The sequence below is a fragment of the Amborella trichopoda genome, chromosome 9 (genome assembly GCF_054954075.1).
Source record: "Amborella trichopoda isolate Santa Cruz 75 chromosome 9, AtrichopodaSantaCruz75HAP2 v2.0, whole genome shotgun sequence".
In the NCBI taxonomy this organism is placed as follows: Eukaryota; Viridiplantae; Streptophyta; class Magnoliopsida; order Amborellales; family Amborellaceae; genus Amborella; species Amborella trichopoda.
The window spans coordinates 4,422,990-4,447,457 of NC_142344.1; the positions used below are offsets into that span (position 1 = coordinate 4,422,990).

The 24,468-nt window shown below is 35.7% G+C and overlaps 1 protein-coding gene across 2 annotated transcripts; it reads left to right on the plus strand.

Annotated features, from left to right (window-relative positions):
* The first annotated feature begins 14,998 nt into the window (after positions 1-14,998).
* LOC18445389 (ALA-interacting subunit 1) lies at positions 14,999-22,269 on the plus strand. 2 transcript variants are annotated; one of them, XM_020674249.2, is made up of 9 exons: positions 14,999-15,088; positions 15,202-15,285; positions 18,793-18,851; positions 19,221-19,295; positions 19,680-19,796; positions 19,930-20,000; positions 20,265-20,568; positions 21,000-21,289; positions 21,836-22,269. In XM_020674249.2, the coding sequence occupies exons 2-9, from the start codon at positions 15,207-15,209 to the stop codon at positions 21,888-21,890; spliced, it is 1,050 nt and encodes a 349-aa protein (XP_020529908.1). In that variant the 5' UTR covers positions 14,999-15,088; positions 15,202-15,206; the 3' UTR covers positions 21,891-22,269. The 2 variants fall into 2 exon arrangements, with proteins under 2 accessions (XP_020529908.1, XP_088703362.1); XM_088847236.1 differs by lacking the exon at positions 21,836-22,269 and having other exon boundaries at positions 21,000-21,293.
* Positions 22,270-24,468: the final 2,199 nt, after the last annotated feature.

The following is a 24,468-nucleotide window of genomic DNA, read 5'->3' on the forward strand; positions in this document are numbered from 1 at the left end:
AAATGTAGGTGCACCTCTAAACTTATTAAAAAAAGTTGTTTTGATGTTGGAATAATTGATCCACACACACATATATATATATATATATATATATATATATATATATATATATATATATATATATATATATATATATATATATATATATATATGCGAAAATTAATAGTGATTTTGCTTATCCTCATCATCGTCCAAAGTTCATCGCACGGCCATGATTTTTCTGTAGTATTTCATTTTTCATTTTTGTTTCTACAAATCAAAATGACTTGAAATTTGGAACGTGTGTTCATAAAAAAATGGCCAAATTTACAAAAAATATCAAAAAAATATTTTACATGAAAAAAATTGACCAAAATACCTCCGAAAAGTTTCAGGTGTATTTTGGTCAATTTGTTTTTAGAGATTTTTTTTTTTTTTTTACTAGGTGTGCCTTATTAAAATGCACACACGCTCCAAATTTCAGATCATTCCGATTCGATTTATAAAAAAATAAAAAATAAAATATTATCGGACAATCGTGACTGTACGATGAACTTTGGACGGTAATGAAGATAGGCAAAATCACTATTCATTTTTGCCTATAGGCGTTGGGAAGACTTATATATATATATATATATATATATATATTAGAATAGTTTTCTGGGTTAGGTTCCAGGCTATTGATGTATACCTGAGTAGTTGTTCCTGATTATCAATGCGTTGCTTGAGAATACCACCCAAGCCTATTTCTGAGGCATCACACTCTATTATTTTAAAAGAAGTAGGATGAGGTAAAGAAAGGCAAACAAGAGTTTTTACCTTTTGTTTGATTTTTTGAACTGCTTCAGTATGAATATTGGTCCATGGTACGAGATTATTTTTTAATCTATCATGTAAAGGTTTAGCATCTATTGCAAGATTAAGATAGGAATCACTTATATAATTTAAACATCCTAAGAATCTTTGAAGCTCTTTCTTATCTAGTATTTGATCAGGAAATTTGTCAGCAAATTGTATGGATCTATCTATAGTGATAATGGTGCCATGATGAATCATATGTCCTAAAAATCGAATATTGGTTTTAAACAGAGTTATTTTTTTTGCCGAAACTACTAATCCAGCATTCTGGACTGCATTGATAAAAGTGTTAATGTGTTTAATATGTTGATCTATAGAGTCAGAAAAGATCAAAACGTCATCAATATAAACTATCATAAATTGATAATAAGCATTGAAGACATCATTCATTATTTTTTGAAATTCTGATGGAGCATTTTTTAAACCAAATGGCATAACATTCCATTCATATTGTCCAAATGGTACATTAAAAGCTGTTTTGTATTTATCTTGTTCTTGGATTTGTATCTGCCAATATCCAGATTTCATGTCAAATTTTGAAAAGATACACGCGTTGGCTACTCTATCTAATAAATCTTTTTTATTGGGGATATGATATCTTCTCCATCTTAAAACTTTATTCAGAGGTTTATAATTAATTACTAATCGAGGAACTCCTCGTTCTTTTTCAGCATTTTTATTGACATAAAACGCTGCACAGCTCCATGGTGATGAGCTTGGTCTTATTAGCTTTTTTGTTTAGAGTTCATGAATTTCTTTTCGACACATATCCAATAAAGTAGTATTCATTTGTATTGGTCTAGCTTTTGTAGGTATTGTTTTTCATCAAATCCTTGTTCATATGGTAGACTAATATTATGCTTTTTTTTTTCCCAAAAAGCATTGGGTGTTCACTACATATAGAGGTTTCTATTTGTTGTTGAATTGAGTGAATCTTTTGTTGAATCAAACGATACTGTATTTGGTTTTCTATATACTTATATTTAATTTCCTGTTTTAAAGTACAAAGAAATTTTTCTTTATTTTGTAACTGACTTTTAACATTATTTATTTCCTTTAATTTTGGTTTATGAATAAAGTCAAAGTGTATTGGTACATTTTGATAATTCGAAGATATTCCTGTTTGCTCTATTGATAAAGGATATAGAAGTGTAAGAAATGGGACTCTAAGTATGACTGCTTGGCTTAGTCCTTTGACCATAATAAATGGTGTATTAATACATTGATGATTGTTACAGACAGAAGCATTAGATAATTTATAATTGATAAAGAGTCTACTGCCATATGCAGTATTTAATATTTGAGTTGTCTTATCAAAATATTTGGAAAGTACTAGACCTTCGTTGATGCAATTGAGGTCAGCCCCTGAATCTATTAAGGCTGAGGTTTCGAAGCTATAATCCTTTGCTACAATTATCTTGACTTGAACAAACCATTTTTGAACCATAATTTTATCTATTAAATTAACAGAAGGAATTGTTACCAGATGCGGTTTGGCTTCTGAAGTTTCTGGTATATCTTCTGGTGGATCTGGCTCATATGTCATGAGTTGATCGAATTCTATCTCATCTGTATTAGTTTCGGGTTGAGATATTTGTTGTAGTTCTAGAGTTTTGATCCTATTTTTTAATTGACATACTTCTTTTTTAATCTCTTTAATTTTTTGCTTTAAGTCTGAAATTGAAGGTTATTTTTGTTGAGAAGTATGTTGTTCACGTACTCTTTTCATAATAGAAGCAAAATTGTATTCATCCGGTGTTTTATTGATTGGAGGTGTTTTTACTTTTGTTTTGGTTAATGTAATAAATTTAGTGATTACAGATCTTTTTTCCTCTGGATCTGTAATTTTCTCAATAATATCTAATATTAAATTATCTTCTTGAGTAAGCATATGAAGATTGTGTGTCGGTATAGGACAACTACAAGTATTGTCTCTCATTTGATTTGATGATTCGGTGTCTGTTGAGGAGTCTGAGGAATCGGATGATTCTGTCCATAAAAGGTCATCATCTTGAATATGTTCCTTATGTGATTCAGTGGAATCTGAAGATAGGGAATCATAATTAATTATGTTATATAATTTTGATTTAATTGAATCATTTAAATGTAATGATTCTATTTTCTTTTTTAATTTGCATTGGTGTTTGTAATGACCAACCTTTCCACATTTATAGCATACTGGAAGCTTCTTTTTATTCTTTGTATTTGGAGAGAGTTTATTTATAAATTTTCTTTTAGACTTCTTATATTGTTTATGTACTTTATTTGATTTGGATTTATACTTGTTTGTTTGTTTTTTTTTTTTTAACCATAGAATAGTTTTTCTGGGTTGGGTTCCAGGCTTTTGATGTATACCTGAGTAGTTGTTCCTGATTATCAATGCGTTGCTTGAGAATACCACCCAAGCCTATTTCTGAGGCATCACACTCTATTATTTTAAAAGAAGTAGGATAAGAAAAAGAATATATGTATATATATATATATATATATATATATATATATATATATATATATATATATATATATATATATATATATATATATATATATATATATATGGGCAATGATTTCATGCAACCATTGTATAGTAATATCATGCAACAACCTTAAAAAACTATCTTATGCCCATTTGTTTTCCAAAATTTGAAATATACACTTTTTTCATTCTAATAAACAATCACAAAAAAATAAAAAAAATGAAAACATAACCTATAAAATATTTCTTTAGCCCAATTAACATAGGCCGTTCATTTTGATGAGATGCTTAGATCTAGGCCTTAGAAGAATTCTTTCATTTCCAATTTTTCTGGATGGCTTTATTATCATTAGATGAACAATGTTAAAAAAGAAAAAAATGATTTTGAGTTTATAGAGGCTAAGATCTTGAAATTTACAAAATGAATGGTCCAGATTCGTTTTTGAAGGGGACTCATTTTGACCATATCTAGAGTTCAAATTGAACTTTTTTTGGGGTGGAGGGATTGATTATAGAGATAAAGAGAGTGTGTGTGCAAAATTTGAGGTCATACAAATACTACAAACATGGTTTTCTAGAAGTGGCATTGTCTTATACTATGATACAACCATTGCATTGGATCATTGCTCTCTCTCTCTCTCTCTCTCTCTCTCTCTCTATATATATATATATATATATATATATATATATATATATATATATATATATATATATATATATATATATTAGGGCTTGCAAAGATATTTCAATTCCCAATTCTTAGTACGTCTTGCAACATATTATTTGGACCATTTGATTTCAAGATTTTCATGCCTTTATAAGACACTGTAAACCTTCTTGAGCCAAATGGAATGCCTCCTATTTTCAGTTGAAAGAATTGCACCTAAATTTCGACCTCCATTGAAAGGGTCTTCCCTCAAACCCTAATTTTCCGAGTAAAGAACTAAATAAACAGACGAAACGAGCTCCATAAACCCTAATTTCCTTTTTCTGATTTTGTTTCTGAACGCTTTGGTCGCAAGAACCATGAATTATAATGGAGCTATCAGCTCTGTCAATAGTGGCCCTAATGAAGTTCCAAGGAGAAACTCAAGGAGACCTAAATCTAATTTTTCTCAACCATTGAAAAAAGATATCTTTTTTTTGTCCTTTTCCTTTCAATTGCTTTCTTTGTGGTTGTTTTTTCTTTTTTTTTTTTTGATTGATGTTTGTGCATGGGCTTCTGATTATTGTACCTTTTTTTTTTGTGATGATTTGATGAGATTGTTGTTTAGGTATTTTGTTGTGGTTTTCTCTTTTAATGTTTCCTTGGAAGTTTTGAGCGTTTCCTTGTGTTGGGCTTGGGCTTTTACTATGCTTGGGAGATTGTCTATCTCAAGTTGTTTCTCTATCAATGCCTGCTATATCATTGCTTTCTATCAGTGATTTTTAGATGATCTGTCTCTCTTCATGAATGCTGTCTAGCCTTCAAGATTGCCTCTCTCTCTCTCTCTCTCTCTCTTAATATATATATATATATATATATATATATATATATATATATATATATATATATATATATATATATATTCATATTCCTTAGGTTATACTGATTTTCGGGTCCATAAAAAATTACTCCTTGTTAAGCATAATTTGTTAACTTGGAAAGCTGAGAATTGGGCGTCTGTGAAAAATAAATTGATCAAACTCTTACTGCTATTCAAAGGTGGGAGCAGGATGTTCAACAGATAGGGCACATGTCTGAGGATGACCTGGTTATTAGGAACCGGCTGTTGTCATCTCTGGACAATTTTCATCGATTGGAAGAAATTTTCTGGAAGTAAAGGTCGAGAGTAAAATGGCTAAAAGAAAGAGACTGTAACACTAAGTTTTTTCATACAATTGCTAGTACTCGTAGGAGACAGAATGATCTTTCGGGTTTAGTGATTTCTGATGTTGGTGTGGATGATAATGTTGCATGGGAATCTAGCATTATTTCTCATTTCCAAATGGTTTTCTCTTCTGAAATTCCCTTTAAGCCTAATATGGAGGGTATTGCTTTTTCTATAATTTCGGCTGAGTTAGCTGCAGTCCTTGAGGTTGGGGTTTCTATGGAAGAATTACAGCGAGCTATTTTTAAACTTCCAGGGGATAAGTCCCCTGGACCGGATGGTTTTCCCTTATTTTTATTTCAGAGATTTGGTCAGTGGTGAAAGTGGATTTGTTGAACATGGTTAGGGAATTTATGGAGGCTGGAGAACTTTTTTAAGGTGTAAATGCTACTTTTATAGCATTAATCCCAAAGCGATCCGCTATTTCTTCCCTTTCTGATATCAGACCCATTAGTCTCCTCACTAGTCTATATAAAATTATTACCAAAATTTTAACGGAGCAGTTGAAGTTTGTTCTTCCTTTTTTGGTCTCTGAAACCCAGTCGGCTTTTATCCAAAATAGAATGATTTCGGATTGTGTGCTCACTGTACAATAAAGCATTAATTCTAGATGTTTAAGTGGGGAGCCAGTTGTAGTGTTGAAATTGGATATGGAGAAAGCTTATGACAGAGTAGAGTGGTGTATTTTTGATGGATGTTTTGAAAAATATGGGTTTTGGCTCTAAATGGATAAGCTGGATCTTTGGTTGCCTTTCGTTGTCCCACTTTTCGATCCTAATTAATGGTAGCCCAAAAGGTTTTTTCAGGGCTTCCAGGGGCCTCAGACATGGCGATCCCCTATCACCTTTTAATTTTACTCTTTAGTAGGATGATTTGCAATATTGTGGATAATGGTTACTTCAGTGGCTTTAAGGTTGCCCAGAATGGTTTTCGAATTTCCCATTTACAGTATGCTGATGACACACTGCTCTTTTATGATGCGAATGTAGCTCAAGTTGACCATATCAAGTTTCCTTACTTATGGGATTGAAGGTGAATTTTGGTAAATCAATTTTGATTGGGGTTAATTGTGATGGCATAGTGGTTCAAAGCTTAGCGACACGATTTGGGAGTAGGGTGGACGTCTTTCCATTCAAATACCTAGTATTACCTATTTCGATAAGAAATGTGCCTGTTGCTGCATGGGATATTGTTTTACAACAACTCCATTATAAGCTCGATCTGTGGAAGCCTAAGTATCTCCCTTTGGGTGGACATGTTACTCTGTTGCTTTCCTACTTAGCAAATCTACCAATTTATCAAATGTCTCTGATGCTCATGCCAAGGGTAGTGGCAAGGTGCATTGAATTTATGATGTGGAATTTTTTATGGGGTTCTTTTAGTGAAGAGATGAAATATTACTTCATTCGATGGGATAAGGTTTGTGCCCCAAAGGGTGATGGGGGTTTAGGTTTGAGACGATTGTTACTTATGAATGCAGCACTATTATGCAAATGGTGGTGGCGAAGCATTCACTCTAAAGATCAATTATGGTATAGAGTGCTTGCCTCAAATTATGGCATTGATAGGTCTAGTATGTGGATCAATAGGGGAGTTGGTAGGGTAAGTACTTCTTCTCTCTGGAGAAATATTTATGCCTTTAAGCAAGTAGTTGGTCGTAATATGAGGTAAGTAGTTGGTCGTAATATGAGGTGGCTGTCTGGATTAGGTTCATCAATATCCTTTTGGCACCATAAGTGGTTGGGTGATATGCCCCTAAAATGTAGCTATCATCTTCTATATGAAAAAACTAGTGCGCCGCATGCTATGATTGCTGATGTCGTGGAAGTGATAGGTGATAAGGTTAGTTGGAATATTACCTTTCTTTATGATAGGATCCATAACTATCTTTATCTGCCGTTTATCAAGTTGTTACAAGATCTTTATCAGGTGGATATTAGGCCTCATCAAGAGGATGAGTTGGTATGGGCGATAGATAATGATGGATAGTTCTCAGTAAAGTCTGTCTACAAACTTCTTTTTTGTGAAAGAGTACGACCTAAGATTTCACAGATCGGGAGATGGTTTATTATTCTTAAAATGCAAGTGTTTATTTGGTTAACAGCTCAAGATAAAGTCATTACTGTAGATAACCTAATTAAGAGGGGGAAGATAATTACGAATGTGTGCTTAATGTATAAGGATGATGGGGAGACGGGGGCGCCTTTGTTCATTCATTGTTCTTTTGTTTCCAAAATTTGGTGATGGAGCTTTCAATTGATGGGGATAAAGCTAGTACTGCCACAAAATGTATTGGACCTAATTGTTCAAATGGGTGTGCCTTTCCCTAAAGTTGGAAGACAAATATGTAAAGTTTTACGGGGGGCTATTATGTGGGAAGTGTGGTTGGAAAGAAACATAAGAACTTTTGAAGAGGTGGTTTCTAGCTTTTAAATGGTGATCAATAACATCAAATTAAGTCTCTGGTCGTGGTTATCAGTTACTAAAGAGGGTTGGGGTATTTCCAAAACTGATGTTATGATTAATCTCTCGATTCTTTTTCACTTGGATGTGCCTAGAAATAGACCCTGTGTTAGATAGAAGCCTCCGAATCAAAGAGTCCTAAAGTTGAATTTGGATGGCAACTCTTTGAGCAATCCAGGCCCAGTTAGTTATGGTGGCGTAATCCGAGATTGTCTAAAGAATGTTCTACTAACATATGCTGGACCTTACGGTATTATAACAGCTAACCATGTTGAATTACTTGAAGTTTTGAATGGTTTGAAGAGGATAAGAATCTTTTATATATATATATATTTTTTTTTTTCTCACAAACACAAACCTCTCCCTCTTTCTCTCTCATAGAGAGAGAGAGACACCTCTAGACACACATGCACGTTTATGCAAGTTTGAATATATTTTTGTCTATGGAAATAGCTTTGATTTTCCTCTATGCAACACGCGCATGCATGATGGTGTTCCTGTTTGGGGAGAGCAGACTAAGTCCATATACCCGGCGAATAACTGTTTGTTTTTTTTTGGTGATTAATCTTTATGACACCATTCATAAGATATCTATGTGAAATTTCTGAGATAACTTCACATCCGTACGGCATGTTAGGATAAAATTATATGCATTTCGATTGTAACTGAAAGGGCTTCACAATGACATTTAGAAAGTGATGATTGAGCCATGGATCGAGGGCCGTTTGGGGCTCGAAACTATAGTTATCAAATCCACGATTAATCGCCGATTTTCTAAAAAAAACGGAGATGTTTTGAAAAACGTTTAAAACAGCGCATTTTCTAAAAGTTCGTCAAGAAAAACGCGTTTTCTTTATAATACCGCTAAAAACACATTTTTATGAAGAACCAATAAAACGGGACAAAAAAACGTTTCTTTTTTTAGAAAGAGAAACAACTTTTTTTTCCTGATATGTATAATTTTTAAAAAAATATATTATTTTCACAAAAAAAATCCTAAAATGAAAATTTTTATCCCCAAATTACAGAGAAAAACCCAATGAACCACAATCTTCTTGCTGATTTTATAGAGAAAAACCCAAAAAAAAATGAAAAGGGCCTTGTTTCTCTCTCTAGAACCACAAACTTTGAAATCTCCAAATTACAGAAAAAAAAAACCTATTGAATCACAGGCTTCTTGCTGATTTTGCAGAGAAAAAGCCCAAGAAAATGAAAAGAGCCTTGTTTCTCTCTCCAGGACCACAGGCTTTGAAACCTGCAAATTACACAAAAAACCCCATTGAACTACATATTGTTGTTAATTTTATAGAGAAAAACCCAAGAAAATGAAATGAGCCCTGTTTCTCTCTCTTGACCTGCTTCATCCTTCTTATCATTATTCTACGCTACATGAGTAGTACAGTTCACTTCAGCTCCCATTTCTCCTTGTCACCAAATGCTGCTTCCCCAAAAGCTACGATCCCCTATTAACAAGCTCCTCACTCTCTCTAGAAAGTAGAAACAGAGGACCCAAATGCAAGCATGTATATAAAGTTAACTCTAATTATTGACCATAGTTACAAAGCAGTTATACTATAGTTAAAGCATTTAATAAAAAAAAGATTTACTAAAGTATTTAATGAAACATTTATGGTATATTTTTTTGATATGTATTTAAGTAGGTTTGATATTTGTTGAAGTTTTTACTGATGGATTAGTTATTGATGGTTTTGATACAAGATTTATTTTTTAAAATTTTAAAATTTTTAATGTTTTAATTTATAGATTTTTTAACTCTTATTTTTTTAGCCAGGTCCGATATATTGGAGATATCTTTACATAAATTTTTTTTTTTTGGAGAGAAGTTCAAAACTTTATTAATCACACATTAAAGGAAATTACATAATCGGATACCGAAGTCTCAAATAAAGAAGAACCTCTTTTAACAAGTTGGTCAGCTAAGCCATTTACTTCATAGACGTGCAAAAAAAAGCAACAAAGAGGCCTAGTAATGTCTAAAATTTCCAACAGTGTAGACCTAAGATTTTAGGGTGATTTTTGTTCCAAATTACACCACTTGATGACATTAAGAGAATCACCTTTGACATTAAGAGAATCACCTTCTACCACATAAGGCACACCAAAATTCCTTGTATTGAACCTCTTTAAACCATGAAGAAGAGCCCAAAGTTTCGCATAGTTCGTAATTTTAACACCCAAAGGACGTGCATAGGAGAATATCATAGTTCCATTCCAATCTCTAACCACCCCTCCAAATCCAGTAGGGCCCGGATTACCCAAAAAGCTCCCATCAAAATTGAGTTTATAAACCCCCAAAGATGGTGGTGCCCATTTGCCATGAGGCCCACAAAAAAAAGGTCTCAATTGTCGATCTATATTTTTTATCTAATTTTATCATCCAACTTTTTAAAATAAAAAAAAATTTCTCCCGATTTTATGGTAAACGGATATAATGATAATCCCCGACCTGCTAACTATTCTCGAAACAGGGCCAATAACAACTAGAACTTTTGGTTCATGCAACTTGTCGGAGCCACAGGTGCGATTCTTGATATGGCGGACTTCCCTTCAATTTTTTGTGTGGCAACAAGGGAATAATCTTGGCATTCCAAAGAGATCAATCAAAACAAGGTTATGGAAAGTAGAATGACCATCAAAATAAAAAAAGGGAAAGCTTTCTGTATTCCCCCCACATCATAGAAGTTCTATGTTGTTTTTACCATCCCGCCATTCATTTTTGATCGAGAGAGCCCCTCACTATTTGATCTTAGATCCGACATATCAAAGTGTTTTATTTTTAGTTTTTTTAATACAATTTTTCTGAATATGAATTTGGTACGTGTTATCTTCTCATTAGGGCGCACCTATAAAAAATATTAACAATAATTTTTCGATAAAATATAATGACCAAATGACCCTTTGAAACTTTCAAAAGCATTTTGATCATTTTAGTTTATTGAAAATATTTTTTTTATATTTTTCATTAATGCAAGTTTAATAGAGGAATGGAAGTCCAAAATTTGGTATCAAAATAGTTTATAGAAAAAAATTAAAAATAAAATAGTGTAGAGACGTGACACCGTGATTGGGATAATCTTAACCCTCTATTAAAAAATGGACGGTTGGATAAAAGGAACATAGAACTACTATGTTGTAGGAGAAACATAGAAAGCTTTCCCAATAAAAAAAGGAACACAAATCCGTCAAGTCTCTAGCATTTGTGCCATCAAAACAACTTTAGTGGTCGAATCTCCATTTTTGTGGCGAAAGATCGTCCCTTCTAACACCAAATAAAAAGTGAAATTAGGGCCTCGTACCATGTACATGGGAAGAGATCCCAGTTTTAGGAACTTTAAGTATCTTTTCAAACATTGTGTATGTCTAATTTGATCATGTTTTCCTTTAACCAAATTTCTTTTTATTTTTTTTAATTTCTTTTACATCAAATCCAACCAAATACATGCTCAAATATGCGCTCCCCGGTCTGCAATTTGAGCTCAAATATCTGTCTTACCTTTTTCATTTTGCCATTCTTGCTCATACTTTCTTTCGTTCTCTCTTAATTTTTAGAGAATATGTAATTTTTAACATAGAGGTTATGAACATAAAAAAAATTTGAAAACAAGAAATTATACTTATATTAAAAAAACATTTGGACGTTTTTTTTTTTTGGATAAAATTCAAAATTTATTCATAAAAAGTATCAATTATATCAACATTTCCACATTATCAGCGACCACTAGTGAATCCAAAAGCACTCATCTCTTAGCTAAAAAATCAGCTTCACCACTAGCTTTCCTATACACATGTTCTAGAGATAAAGATAATAAAGACAAAATATCGAAAATCTGCAGCCCGAACATCTTAAGTTGTCACGGAAGTCGTTGTTCTTTCTTACACCATCTATTGACATTGAGCGAGTTAGCCCAAGTGGATTTGATCAAATCAACAACACTAGGTTCCTCTAACCAAACCAATTCCAGCCTAAAAGGCTTCCTCCCATTAGGAATCACTTTTGTATTCAACAACAATGGAATGTGGTCAAATGAAAGCCTAGGCAAAGCTTTAATCGACGCCAAAGGAAAAACTTCCATCCAATCAGGAGTCACCAATAAACGGTCCAGTTTAGACATAACCAGATTAGTCTTATTGTTATTGAACCAAGTAATTTTGGCTCCCACAATAGACAAATCTAGCAATTGAAACCGTTTTATAAAATAGTTAAACAATCGCATCATAGAATTGATGGGAGTATTCGAAGATGAATCATCATGTCAACGTAAGAAATTAAAATCACCCTCCAAACAGATAGGTAAATTATGGGAAATTAAAACATTTCCCAAAGCATTGAGAAAATCTTATTTAAAAGTAGGTAATACGTGACCATATACATTCACAAGTCCCCAAAAAGTTTCTGCATCAGAACCCTGAAAAAACAAAGCCAAAAACCTATCATCTCTAATAACCTCCACAGAATATAAGGCACGAGGATCCCATAAGACCCGAAGACCCCCAGAAGCCCCTATAGAATTAACCCCTTCAAACTTAACTGCTCCAAGACCCCAACACTCCTTAACTAAAGCAAAAGTTGGAGCAAAAGACTTAGTTTCCTGCAAAATAACAACTACTGATCTAAACTTCTGAATTAAAACAATCCCCCAAACCTCTGACATACCAAGATAGGAACAGCATCAAAGGTGAGAGGAAGAACTAGGCCCCTACTCAAAGGACCTAATATTGCCACCATCTTCAAAACGAGCGTTATCACACCAACATTCAAACTGGCACTCCATCTGGAGGAGTCACTGTTAACCTCCACCACTTCAATCTCTGTGATTTTGAGACCCCCCTCCGGCTTAGCCTTTGGGCCCTTAGCTGTAATCCTAGCAGACCATCTAACTGGGTGACTCTCCTTAACATGACCACTATGCGATTTAGACTTTTTAAGAGTCCTATCGACCGACTCCTTAACAGGTATAACTTCTACTGATTTAGCTTTCTTCAACTGCTCCTTTATAGATTTGACCACCATAGCTAATGGAACCTCATAAGAAAAACCAATATCAGCCACCATCATAGCAATCCTACCATCATTCTCAATATCAGCCCCATCGTTATAACTGATTCAGCAAGACCATCATTCTCAATAACAGTGTCAGCCGGTTGAACTACTGGGGGCTCCAAAGGAGCATTAGGATCTAGGTCAGCACCCCCTTCCATCTCTCCCAAATCACCAAAGTGAGGTGGTAAAGCACCATCAGGATCCAAACCAGCATCCCCTTCCACCTCTCCCAGTCCATGGAGGAGCAAAGGTGCAACCTGTGGAATCACATTTAACCGTTGTTCCCATGCTGCCTCCTTCAAAGCCAGATTGAAACCCTCCATGTCAAAGGGAAGGTGAGCATCAGCCACAAGGACCTCTTCCGCTAGCTGTTCCTCAGCCATTTGCTCCTCCTGAATATCATCAACCATCACCAGAGCCAAAGGATTAATGGGTTCCTCAAATGTACAAGCACCTTGTTTCTAGTAGCTCTGTGAAAAAGTAAAAACTGTATCCTTAAAACAACACACCACCAAAGTAACACTACAAGCAGAAAGTGTTGCACCGACAAAGGGAGATAACTTCGGCCAAAATTTACAAGCTTTGAGGAAGTAGAGAGAGAAGAGGTAGATAAAAATGAGAGCTCACCGAAGGAAAAAATATGAGGAATCCACACGAGTTGACCCCTTGTCACCACCACGCCTAAAGAAATGGAGAGTATCCTCTCCCAACACCATTGAGTCAACACGTGGAGAGGATAAAGCCACGTTCCCTATAAAGACCGGATGCACCAATATTTCTGAGATATGGGGGCTGACATGATTTAGTGAACCGAAGGAGCACCACAATCAATTAAAGGCCTCTTGCCTTTACTTGTGGGAGATGAAGAAGGTAAAAGATAGTCAAACGAATTGTTAAGAAAGCAGCCCACCTGAACCCAAATCTTTTTAAAATTCAAAACTTTGGAGCCCATACTACCTCCACCTGTCTTCTTCAACCCCAAAAGGTGGGAGTTGAAATTCGTATTGGACTTTTGCATCTGAGACCCCATACCATGGAACTTTTGCATCTAAGACCCCATACCTTGGAAGACCTTCTTATTTCTTTTATTATTGACTACAATCCAACCATCACCATCTAAGGGCACAACATCACTCGACAGAGAAGCTCATTCTCCTCCATCACTTTCAAAGCCCACTTGCAAATGAGTCTTGTGCGGAAAATGGGCCTTTCTCAAATGCCACAGGTTGACACGTACAGAATCCATAGACCCCACGTTCAAGCGTTCCCAATCAATACTACAAAAGGAACCACAAACATTTGACAACTTTTGAACGATGGCCAGTTTCCAGGCATGTAGAGGTATGACCCGATAAGTAACCCAAATCCTTTCCCTTTCAGCAAAAGACCCATTAGCAGAAGGACTCCATGAATCCAAGGACAACAACTTATCTCGAATTCTAACAAATCTATTACGAGAGAGCACAAACTTAACTTCATCAGCTGATTTAAGGAAGAAAATCACCTTATTAACACCCAAAAGATGTACTTTAGGCATAAAAGGCAGACCCTATCCCCTCTTCGCCCAATCCCCCAAATCAAAAAGATCATTAGATGGAAGAAAAAAAGAACCCACAATCACCAAATTTGTTTTAAAACTAGTATCCTCCACAAACTTATTGTCAACAACAATACAAGGCAAGAACTATTAGTTACAATTATTTTTAGATGGACTACCTATTTACATCCAAGATGGATACTTTATACCTCTGGGCCGCATATTGTAGAAATGCGGTCCAGCCCCGCATGAAACAATTGATCTTGTCAAATACCAAAGTAACTTTTTTTTCTTTGGAACAATTGTTTCATGCAGGTTGGACCGCATGAAACAATATGCGGAGGTATAAAGCATCCATCTTAAAGATGGATGCAAATAGACGGTCCCGTCTAAAAACAATTGTATTTAACAGTCCAAATGTTTTTTTAATATAATTATTATTTTTAGTTTTAAATATATATATATATTTTCATATTTATAATCTCCATGTTAAAGATTATATATTATCTAAAAATTAAGATCAAATTATATTTATTACCATGCCAGCAGTTCTAGAGGAACGGGGTGGTCTCATAGAAACCGGGGGTTTTTTGTTTTTTCCGAGGTGGGCCTTCGTGACGTTGACCCCTTGAAATACTTTTTTTTCGTAAAAAGGAATGAGGGATACTTTCAGTATTTTAAGAAAGAATTGAGGATATTTCCGTCAAGAGGCCATCTGGCTTCTATTAAGGCAGTTAGACAGATAATCTTGTGACGGCACTGCAAAACCTCCTGAGCCAAATGGAATGCCTCCTATTTTTGGTTGAAAGACTTGCACACAAATTTCGACCTCCATTGAAAGGGTCTTCCCTCAAACCCTAATTTTCCGAGTAAAGAAATAAACAAACAGACGAAAAGAGTTCCATAAAACCTAATTTCCTCTTTCTGATCGTGTTTCTGCACGCTTTGGTTGCAGGAACCATGAATTCTAATGGAGCTACCAGCTCTGTCAGTAGTGGCCCTAATGAAGCTTCAAGGAGAAACTCCAAGAGACCTAAATGTAATTCTTCTCAACCATTGGAAAAAAGCTTTCCTTTTTTTGTTTTTCCTTTCAAATTATTTCTTCGTGGTTGTTTTTTCGTTTTCGTTGTTTTTGGATTGATGTTTGTGCATGGGCTCCTGATTATTGGAACTTTTTTTTTTTTGTGATGATTTGATGAGATTGTTGTTTTGGTATTTTGTTTTGGGTTTTTCTTTTAATGCTTCGGCTTTTAATATGCCTGGGAGATTGTCTATCTCAAGTTGTTTCTCTATCCATGCCTGCTATATTGTTGATTTCTATCTCGTTCTATAAGCGACTTTGATGATCGCTTTCTCTTCATGAATGCCTTCGAGCCTTCAATACTCTCTCTCTCTCTCTCACACACACACACACATTCTCTCTCTCTCATACACACAGACACGCACATGCATGTTTATCCAAGTTTGAATTTGTTTCTGTGTTGCTTCAAGGATGCATTGGGTGGTTGAAGTATTACCTTACTTAATAAAAATGACTTGAAGCAGAGCAGGTTAATACAGGGGATGAATATGTAGAATGTGTAGTTTATGCAATGCTAATACATGGAAAGCTATTTGTTGATTTGGATGGATTTTATGGCTTCTGATGGTGTGCATGTTTGGGGAGAGCAGACTAAGTCTTAATACCAGTAGAATAAGTGTTTGTTCTTTGCTGATTAATCTTTATGGCACCATTCAAAATAAATCTCTGTGAAATTTGGTCTTGAGATCAATGAGGTAGAGTCAATAGACTCTGAGCATTCCAATCTTGTTCTCCCTGCCCAAAACTTCCATGATTGAACCACCTGCCCTAATAAAATACCCAAACCCCAATTCAAACAAACAATGGTATTTTTTGTGTTACTTAAATCAAGGAAATGTTTAGACACATGATATGAAGATCACATATTATTATCATTCGAATCAGAACGTATTCAGTTCGATACTTGAATGAAGTTTATTGTTTTTGTTACACAAAACTCCTTTGATTTTCAGCTAATCATCTCATTTTATTGGTGTTTATTTATATCTCATGCTTCCTGATGAATTATTTGACAATAACCATGAAACTGCATGGATTTTGGAATGAGGCTGAGAAACTCCATTTGTGCTAGCACTTCTTGCTGGTTCTTGCCTCAAACAAGCACCAACCCATCCGGCCATGTCGAAAGCCAGATTCAATGCGTAATTCACATCCATGCTTCTCTCTCCAATACTCGAATTATAGCCTCTGGTAATAGCACATCTCCTTCTTGATACTGCATTGACTCTCTCCCTGTGATCAACTCCAGTTATACTACACCAAAAGCATAAACATCCACCTAGGGAGTCACCAATCCATTCTACCAATACTTAATACCTTTACCCTCTCCCTTTTTAGCATTTCTTACCTCCTCGCATCTTTCCATCTAAAAATTGCTGATCATAGCCCTGAAATTCGTATTCAAAAGTACATTATTGCTGCTGATATTACCATGGATATGAAATTCGTGCATAATTGTGAAGATACTGATATTAGCCATAAATTTGCACGACTTTCATCGATTTCAAAGTCCTTGACCTATTTGATTCATGGATCTAGGCACTCAAAGGCCCATACTCTATAAACTCATGAATGTGATGGTAGCTGTGTTTGTTGAAACAGATGCCTAAAAGCCTGATAACATTGGAATGGTTCATCTTTTTAATTTTGATGCCTTCCTTCGCCTGACATAAATTCACTTTTTTAATGGCTATAACTATGAAGATTCACTAAAAAAAAAAAAAGGCTATATCTATGAAAACTATTTTGCCAAAATGCACCACCCCCTTGATTCTATACTCTATCAGATGAGAATCCATTTATTGAAGCATGCAAATTTGGGTATCTGTACACTTCTAAGGCCATTATTGGTATTGAGATCATCCATAAATTCAGTGAGTTTCTTCTTGCTTAAGCTGTCCGGCTTTAAGGTATTCTTCATCAATAACTTGACCTGATTTTTTGTTCTATTATAGAATGAAAAGAAATGGAGAAAGACATGTCAACCAATAAGGAGAGGAACCCAGCTCCTACTCCAAGCCCCACTTGGAGCCCAGTTTTTGTGTACTGAGTGGTGGAAGGGAGAGAGATTGGTGGAAGGGATATGGTTTAATGAAAGAATGCCTTTTCCTCCAAAGGATCAAGAATGTAGTGGGAGGATAAATGTCAGAATTTCCCTCAGTGAGCTCATTGGCATCAAGAATAGTCTCAGGAGTAATTCTAAATTTCAAGCTAACATGAAAAATTCTATCACGCTGAAGTACTGGAAACTCAACATATACTTAATGCCATTTTTTATTTACTTTTTGCTAGGTCAAGCACATCTCTCTGGAGCCTTAAACTCTGAACTGTTAGATAACTTAATGGGCTCTATTTCATATAATGTATCTTACTAATGACAATTCACAAGGATGATCACCTATTTTCCATCTTGAAAGCTGGTAGAGAAAGAAACTGAATTGATATGGGCAAATTCAGAGGGATCAGACCAAAAAAGCTGAGATATGGCATAACTTTCATGGGTTCTTGATACCTCAAAATTTGATAAGAGTTGCTGGTGTGTTCTGAGTCAATGCATGTGTAACCATGGTTTGAAGAAGAATTTTGGTTTTTGTTATTATTTCCTTGCTAAGATTGCTAGGCTAGCATGCATGGCAGAGAGGGCATGACGCAGATGAGGCAAAGGATGAGGCAGTGGTGATCCATTTCATTAAATGGCTGATATTGGTTTTGTTTCACAAGAAAGGGATAAAAGGAAGCTCTCTCTCTCTCTCTCTCAGACGAAGAAACCTTGGACTTGACTCAAATTTGTATAGCTGCTATGCATGCAATTCATTCTCTCTCTCTCTTTCTCTCTCTCTCTCTCTCTCTCTCTCTCTCTCAGAAACCCTGGACTTGACTCAATTTTGTATGGCTGCTATACATGAACTTCATGTTTTTTGGAAATCTAATCTCTCTCGAAGAAGCCTTGGACTTGACTTGATTTTGTATAGCTGCTATACATGAAATTCATTTTTTTTTGGAAATCTAAAGTAGCGTACATTATTTTTAAAAAAAAACAAAGAAACTTAAATGTTGAGAAAATTTTCATAACACTGGGCTGTGGTACTCAAATCCTTGAGGGAAATTTCTGACATGGGCCCTTTGTTTTCTTTCATTTTTTTTTTAATTATTAAAGGAATCTACCTTAGGTAGGCTTCTTTATTGACTGTATCCTGATTAAGTGTGAACTTCATATTTGATTTCTTCTCTTCTTTATGTGATGGTTTATCATCTCTTAGAATTGTATTCGATGCACTTTAGGACTACTCTTTTCCTGGCATTATTAAGGTTTTGGTGATTGATTGTTCTCCCTTTACTTTTCCGATGTTAAAAGTAGATAACTTTTGGATTCTTTCATCTGCTAATGGACACATGATATTTTATGTGATGATATGATTAAAATTGTTGATGTATCTTCCTGATAGCATTGTTGATATGTTCCAGATTCTAAATTCACGCAACAGGAGCTTCCAGCTTGCAAGCCACTTCTTACACCAGGATGGGTAAGCTCCGATATTATTAGACAATAAAAGAGTTTGTATTTTAAAGTCTTTCGTGCTAGGTCTTCTAGAGACGGTGCCATTGTGTAGCAGATGATGTCACAACAAGATCAACCTGCTTCTAAAATTTGTGTCGCTTCTTCTGTTGCTTCTCAACTCTCTCTCTCTCTCCGTGTGCATGTGCATGCGCAAAACTCTGTGATTTATGTCCTTCCCCCCCCCACACACACACACACACGCACACACACAAAATTCAAAATTCTTTCTATTTTAGTGAAAAATGCTCTCCCTCCCCCTCGCTTTTCCAAAACAACGTAGCATTTAAAGCATGTCCAGGATTTGTGGAGTCTCATATTGTTATTAACCTCTCAGGTCATCACAGCGTTTACATTGATTGGTGTCGTCTTCGTTCCCATTGGGGTTGCTTCCTTGCTTGGATCTCGTGATGTATGTATGTTTGATATTGGTGCTGATTATAGGGAAATTATAGTTTAATCTAATGGATCATGGAAAAACAAAGTCTATTGGATTTATCACCATCCAATAAAAATGGTTGATGGTTAAAACAGGAAAGGAGGCACCAATACGGACATCTCCTGTTCTGGTTGGTATCTCTCTTCATGGCCATCTATCATTTCTTTTAATGGTGATCACACCATTGTATTTTTAGTTGTTTTTCTTTCTTTAAGTATGACACTACTGAACCATGAATATACCATAGTCCATCGGCATTTATATACTTTCCTATGATTGTTGTCACATGCTTGCTTTCATAGATAGGCTAAAAAGTAAGCTTTGGTATTCTAATGAAGCTCTTTCCTATTTCTCTAGGTTGTTGAAATTGTCTATCGATATGAATCCGAGTGCATACCACAAAGTTTTAGTGATAAGAAGCTTGAGTTTATACAAAGTAGTGAAACTAACAAGACCTGCACGAGGACTTTAACTGTGAGTATATGATCCGCATTGTATTATGGGGTTTCTTACAAAAACATGAAGAATAGTCTCTGAGCATCTTACTTTAGGATTTTCCCCTCTTGGAGGTTCTAGTATGTCTTCCTGAACAAGACAAGTTTTGCAGGTACCAAAGCATATGAAAGCCCCAGTTTTTGTCTATTACCAGTTGGATAACTTCTATCAAAACCACCGTAGGTATGCATCATCATTGAAATTCATGTTACAAATGTTTGTTACCTGTTCCCTTATGAGATTATGACCACTTTTATCCTAAAGAACTTTGTTTAATTCAATTATGCATAAGAAAATCATGATCTTTTTTTTTTTTTGGTGAGGAAGTTTAGAGGTATATTCTTTTTAGCACTGTTAATGGACAATTGGACATCACTGATTGTGTACTTTTGTACTCCCTCACGAAGAAAATATTTTGTTTTTATTCTAAATTGTTTGAGTCTTCAGGTATGTCAAGAACAGGAGTGACAAGCAGTTGCGGGATAAAAAAAGTGAAAGGACCACTGCCTTATGCACTCCTGAGGCTACCTTAAATGGGTCCCCGATTGTACCTTGTGGTCTGATTGCTTGGAGTTTGTTCAATGACACATATCAATTTTCTCGTAATGATAACGGTAGATTGTTGTCCGTCAACAAAACCAACATTTCTTGGAAGAGTGACCGTGATAATAAGTTTGGTAAAGACGTTTATCCTAAGAATTTCCAGAGCGGACGCTTGATAGGTGGTGCCAAACTTGATCCTAACAAATCTGTGAGTAACATTTTGAGACCTTTCCTCTCAATAAAGTAATGTTCACAATAAAGTAATGTTCACAATAAACCAATAGACGAAATAAAAAGTGTAGTCCCTTTACCTAAAAAAATAATGTTCACAATAAACCAATAGACTAAATAAAAAGATTAGTCCCTTAGTTCATCACCATCCGTTTAATTAATGCTGATGGATCAAGAGGGGCCCCTATTGGGGTGCGATCCTTTCCTGTTGGGTCCTACTTTTAGTCACTGTCCATCCATGATTTCGGCGTGATGGTGATGATCCAATTGACTATGGTTTTCCTATAGTTCATTAGGTTACAGTATATCTTCTTCACTTTCCTTTCTTCTACACTTTTCAATTATTTACTTTCCGTATACAAATTGGGAGAAATCATCTTATCGGGTTTTGTGTTCTGTGTATGGCAGCTAAGTGAACAAGAGGATCTTATTGTTTGGATGAGAACAGCTGCATTGCCCACCTTTAGGAAATTATATGGCAGGATTGAGGCGGACCTTTTAGCTAACGAAAAGATAACTGTGAAAATAGAGAACAACTATAACACGTACAGCTTTGGTGGCAAGAAGAAGCTGGTACTTTCAACCACAGGCTGGCTTGGTGGAAAGAACGACTTTCTTGGCATAGCTTATCTCTTGGTGGGGGGGTTGTGCTTCTTTATGGCTCTGCTTTTCATGATTGTGTATCTAGCAAAGCCAAGGTGAGTGATGTGCCCATTGTAGATCCGCTGTTTTCTCTTTTTCTTTTTAATTTTGTGGGAATGATTACGGACCAAATAAGTACAAAATGACTTGTTAGTTTGCAAACTCTTTTTGGAAAAGCATACTATAGTCCCATGGACAATGGTGTCATCACTCTCCATTGTAATGATGGATGGATGGACTGAGGGATTCACCAATGGTGCCATTTCTTGTTCTTTTGAGGTCTTTTTTTTCTGGTGTGTGTGCGCGCTTGGCGGGGGGGTGGTGTTGGGCAATATCTTTCATCACTATCCATCAATTTCAAAGGATGTAGATCAAGTGGTCTATGGTGTCTTCACTTCATAGTCCATTGAATTTAGGGACCTTTCATTGTTTTATTAATGTTCATTGTCATGAATTGCTTCATAGATTGCAAGGAGTTTTGATAAATTGCCGCATTTTGCAAAAATTAGGGGTGGGGAATGGAGTGAATCTCAATGTTTATTAGATTGAATCTCAATGTGTTTGTACGGTTTTAGTTACATACTATGAATCCATTTTTGTAGGCCTCTTGGAGATCCATCATACTTATCCTGGAACAGGAATCCCTCTGGACTGTGAACTTGGTACTCAAATAAGTGAATGGTTTTTCAGTTGTGACTAAGGTGCTGGGCTTCCTTGAATGAGCTCTTTCTCCATGCTAATCAGATCAAGGTGTATAGTTTCGTGTCCCAAGCATCTAATACCTATGTAGTTAGTTTCATAAGAAAAAGGATACATTTTTTCAATCTTTTTAATTCCTTTCTTAGTCATCACTTGTTTGTAATATTAAACTACTGTTTAGCACTGGCTGAAAGAGAAATTAAAAGGACATATGCCTTTTTTCTGATTTTGAATCCCGAGACACCATAGATGTTTTCTATGGAGCTTTGTAATATTAAACTGCTGTTTAGCACTGGCTGAAAGAGAAATTAAAAGGACATATGCCTTTTTTTCTGAATTTGAATCCCGAGACACCATAGATGTTTTCCATGGAGCTTTATAATATTAAACTGCTGTTTGGCACTGGCTGAAAGAGAAATTAAAAGGACATATGCCTTTTTTCTGAATTTGAATCCCAAGACACCGTAGATGTTTTCTATGGAGCTCGATTCACCATCCAGTATATGAGTTCTTCAGAATCTCCCTCATTAATTTATCATTTTCTATTTTATTATGCAAATCACTTAGGAGAAAAAAAAAATTCAACAAAAGAAATTGCTTATAGCGTTTAATAGAATGTCACTCGATACTTCGCTTTTTATCTCATGCTTCAAGAAAATTTGCAATTAACGCTTAAGTGATTATCTTTGCCGACCCTAAATAATTGGGAAAAAGATATGATGATAATGATGTTTAAGTGAATATCTTTGTTTATTGCAAATTTAAGAAGTTGCTCCTAGATTTCCTTTCAATTCATTCCTGAATTTCTACAATCCGCAAGCAAGTGCTTTCTGGTGTTTCCAAGATTATCACTTTGAGTTGTTCACTTAAAATTGCATTTTGCAGGTACTTAACAGCTTCTTACTCGTGCATCCCAAATTGTCTAAAAGGATTTTAGCATTTCGCTTTAAATCTTCACACTAAGTAGGTTCTTGCCTAGCATGTTAAACAAAAAACTGCAGTCATGTTTCATACCCCTAACAAATTAACAAATAAAATTTCATGGGCATGTTTCGCTTGTGAAATCTCCAACTAAGAAGTTAAATCACTTGTCAGATATATTAGTTAGATATTAGAGAATCAACTTTACAATCAAGCTTGGCACTGAGAGACTGAAGTGTAGTGGTGTGGATCGTGTGCTCTCTTCTGCAAAACATGCACCAAGCAAAACTCAGATCTCCCCCACCCCAGGGCCCCTCTCTTCCCCCCCCCCCCCCCCCACCCCCCCCCATAGCAAAAAAGGAAAAGAAAAAAGAATTCCCCTTCCCCTTTCTTTGCAGCAGCTCCCCGTTTACCAGCTTTGGCGTTCATGTTTGTTAACTGTGCATACATGCCATAATCTTGGGGCCCCATCTAGCATATTCAAGTCTCAATGGATGCCCCAACCTAAGCTTCCTAATGTCTAGAATCAATCTCAATCATCCATTTCCCTGATGAAATCTATTGCTTCTTTGAGTAGAGCCGTGTGCAGAAGCATGTCTAACGTGCATGCATAATGCATGGTCATGGGTTGATTCTGTACCCTTTAGACAGTTTATAGAAACACTTGAAAAACTTCTCTAAATTGATGGCTATGGCTACAAGTCGATAAAACCTCGGGTATTGTCATATTGTTTGGATTGATGCTCGCCCTCTTCATTCTTTCGAGCACCATAAGAGCAACAATGGCCATAACAATGTGAGCCATGGTATGAAATGAGTGATTCTTGAACCCACAACTCTTGCCTACCATGTTATCAAACTGTAGGCCGGCCATATTGGTTGTCCCACACAGTCCATACATATCTATGAGAGTGAAGACCTAGCCATTGATCTGTTGACCCTTTAGTAAGGGCAGCATTGCTTGCATAGACACAAAGTATGGCTAGAATTGAGAACAAATCTGGTCATATGCCAATTAGCCATAGCATCTCAGTAAAGAGCTCCCTTCCTTTAAGAGTTACCCATTTTGACCATACCACACTATCAATCATTCCATCCACCAGACGATGTTTCAGTCTGGCATTTGATCTAGAGGCGCCCATTTGTTCAGAGTTTGCTTAACAATCTAAGAGGGAGGTGCATACAAAGAAGTCAGAATCAAGCCTGCTTGATTATGTAACTGTGGATGACAGATGATACATGGTTGTAAGGAAAGGTAGGAATAAGGTGGGTTCTAGTGAAAGAATTGGGTTTTGTACTGATTTTCTGTGTTTCATGAAATAGCTTGATTGCTCAGCCGAGTAGCTTATTAGCTCGCACACAAAATACAATCATGACAAGATGGCTTTTAAAGCCTGTTCTTATGGCGTGACATTGGATTATGGGGCCCATGTTTTCTTATTTTTGCTGGGAAGGGGCCTTGAGAATACTAATTATTGGCATGAGGCCTTGGTTTCAAGGCTTGCAGTAGATCTTCAAGACTCGTTTACCTTCAACTAGCATTTTGATGGTGTTAGGGTGAAAACCTTAGAGAATGCAACACTACACGTTTCTTTTGAATGTAAGCAACTCTTGT

Excerpts from the sequence above, each read along its gene's own strand:
- LOC18445389 (XM_020674249.2), top strand. The coding sequence starts at position 15,207 with ATGAATTCTAATGGAGCTACCAGCTCTGTCAGTAGTGGCCCTAATGAA. Across the intron at positions 19,296-19,679 it reads CCTTGCTTGGATCTCGTGAT|GTTGTTGAAATTGTCTATCG; the intron begins GTATGTATGTTT and ends CTATTTCTCTAG. Across the intron at positions 20,569-20,999 it reads AACTTGATCCTAACAAATCT|CTAAGTGAACAAGAGGATCT; the intron begins GTGAGTAACATT and ends TGTGTATGGCAG.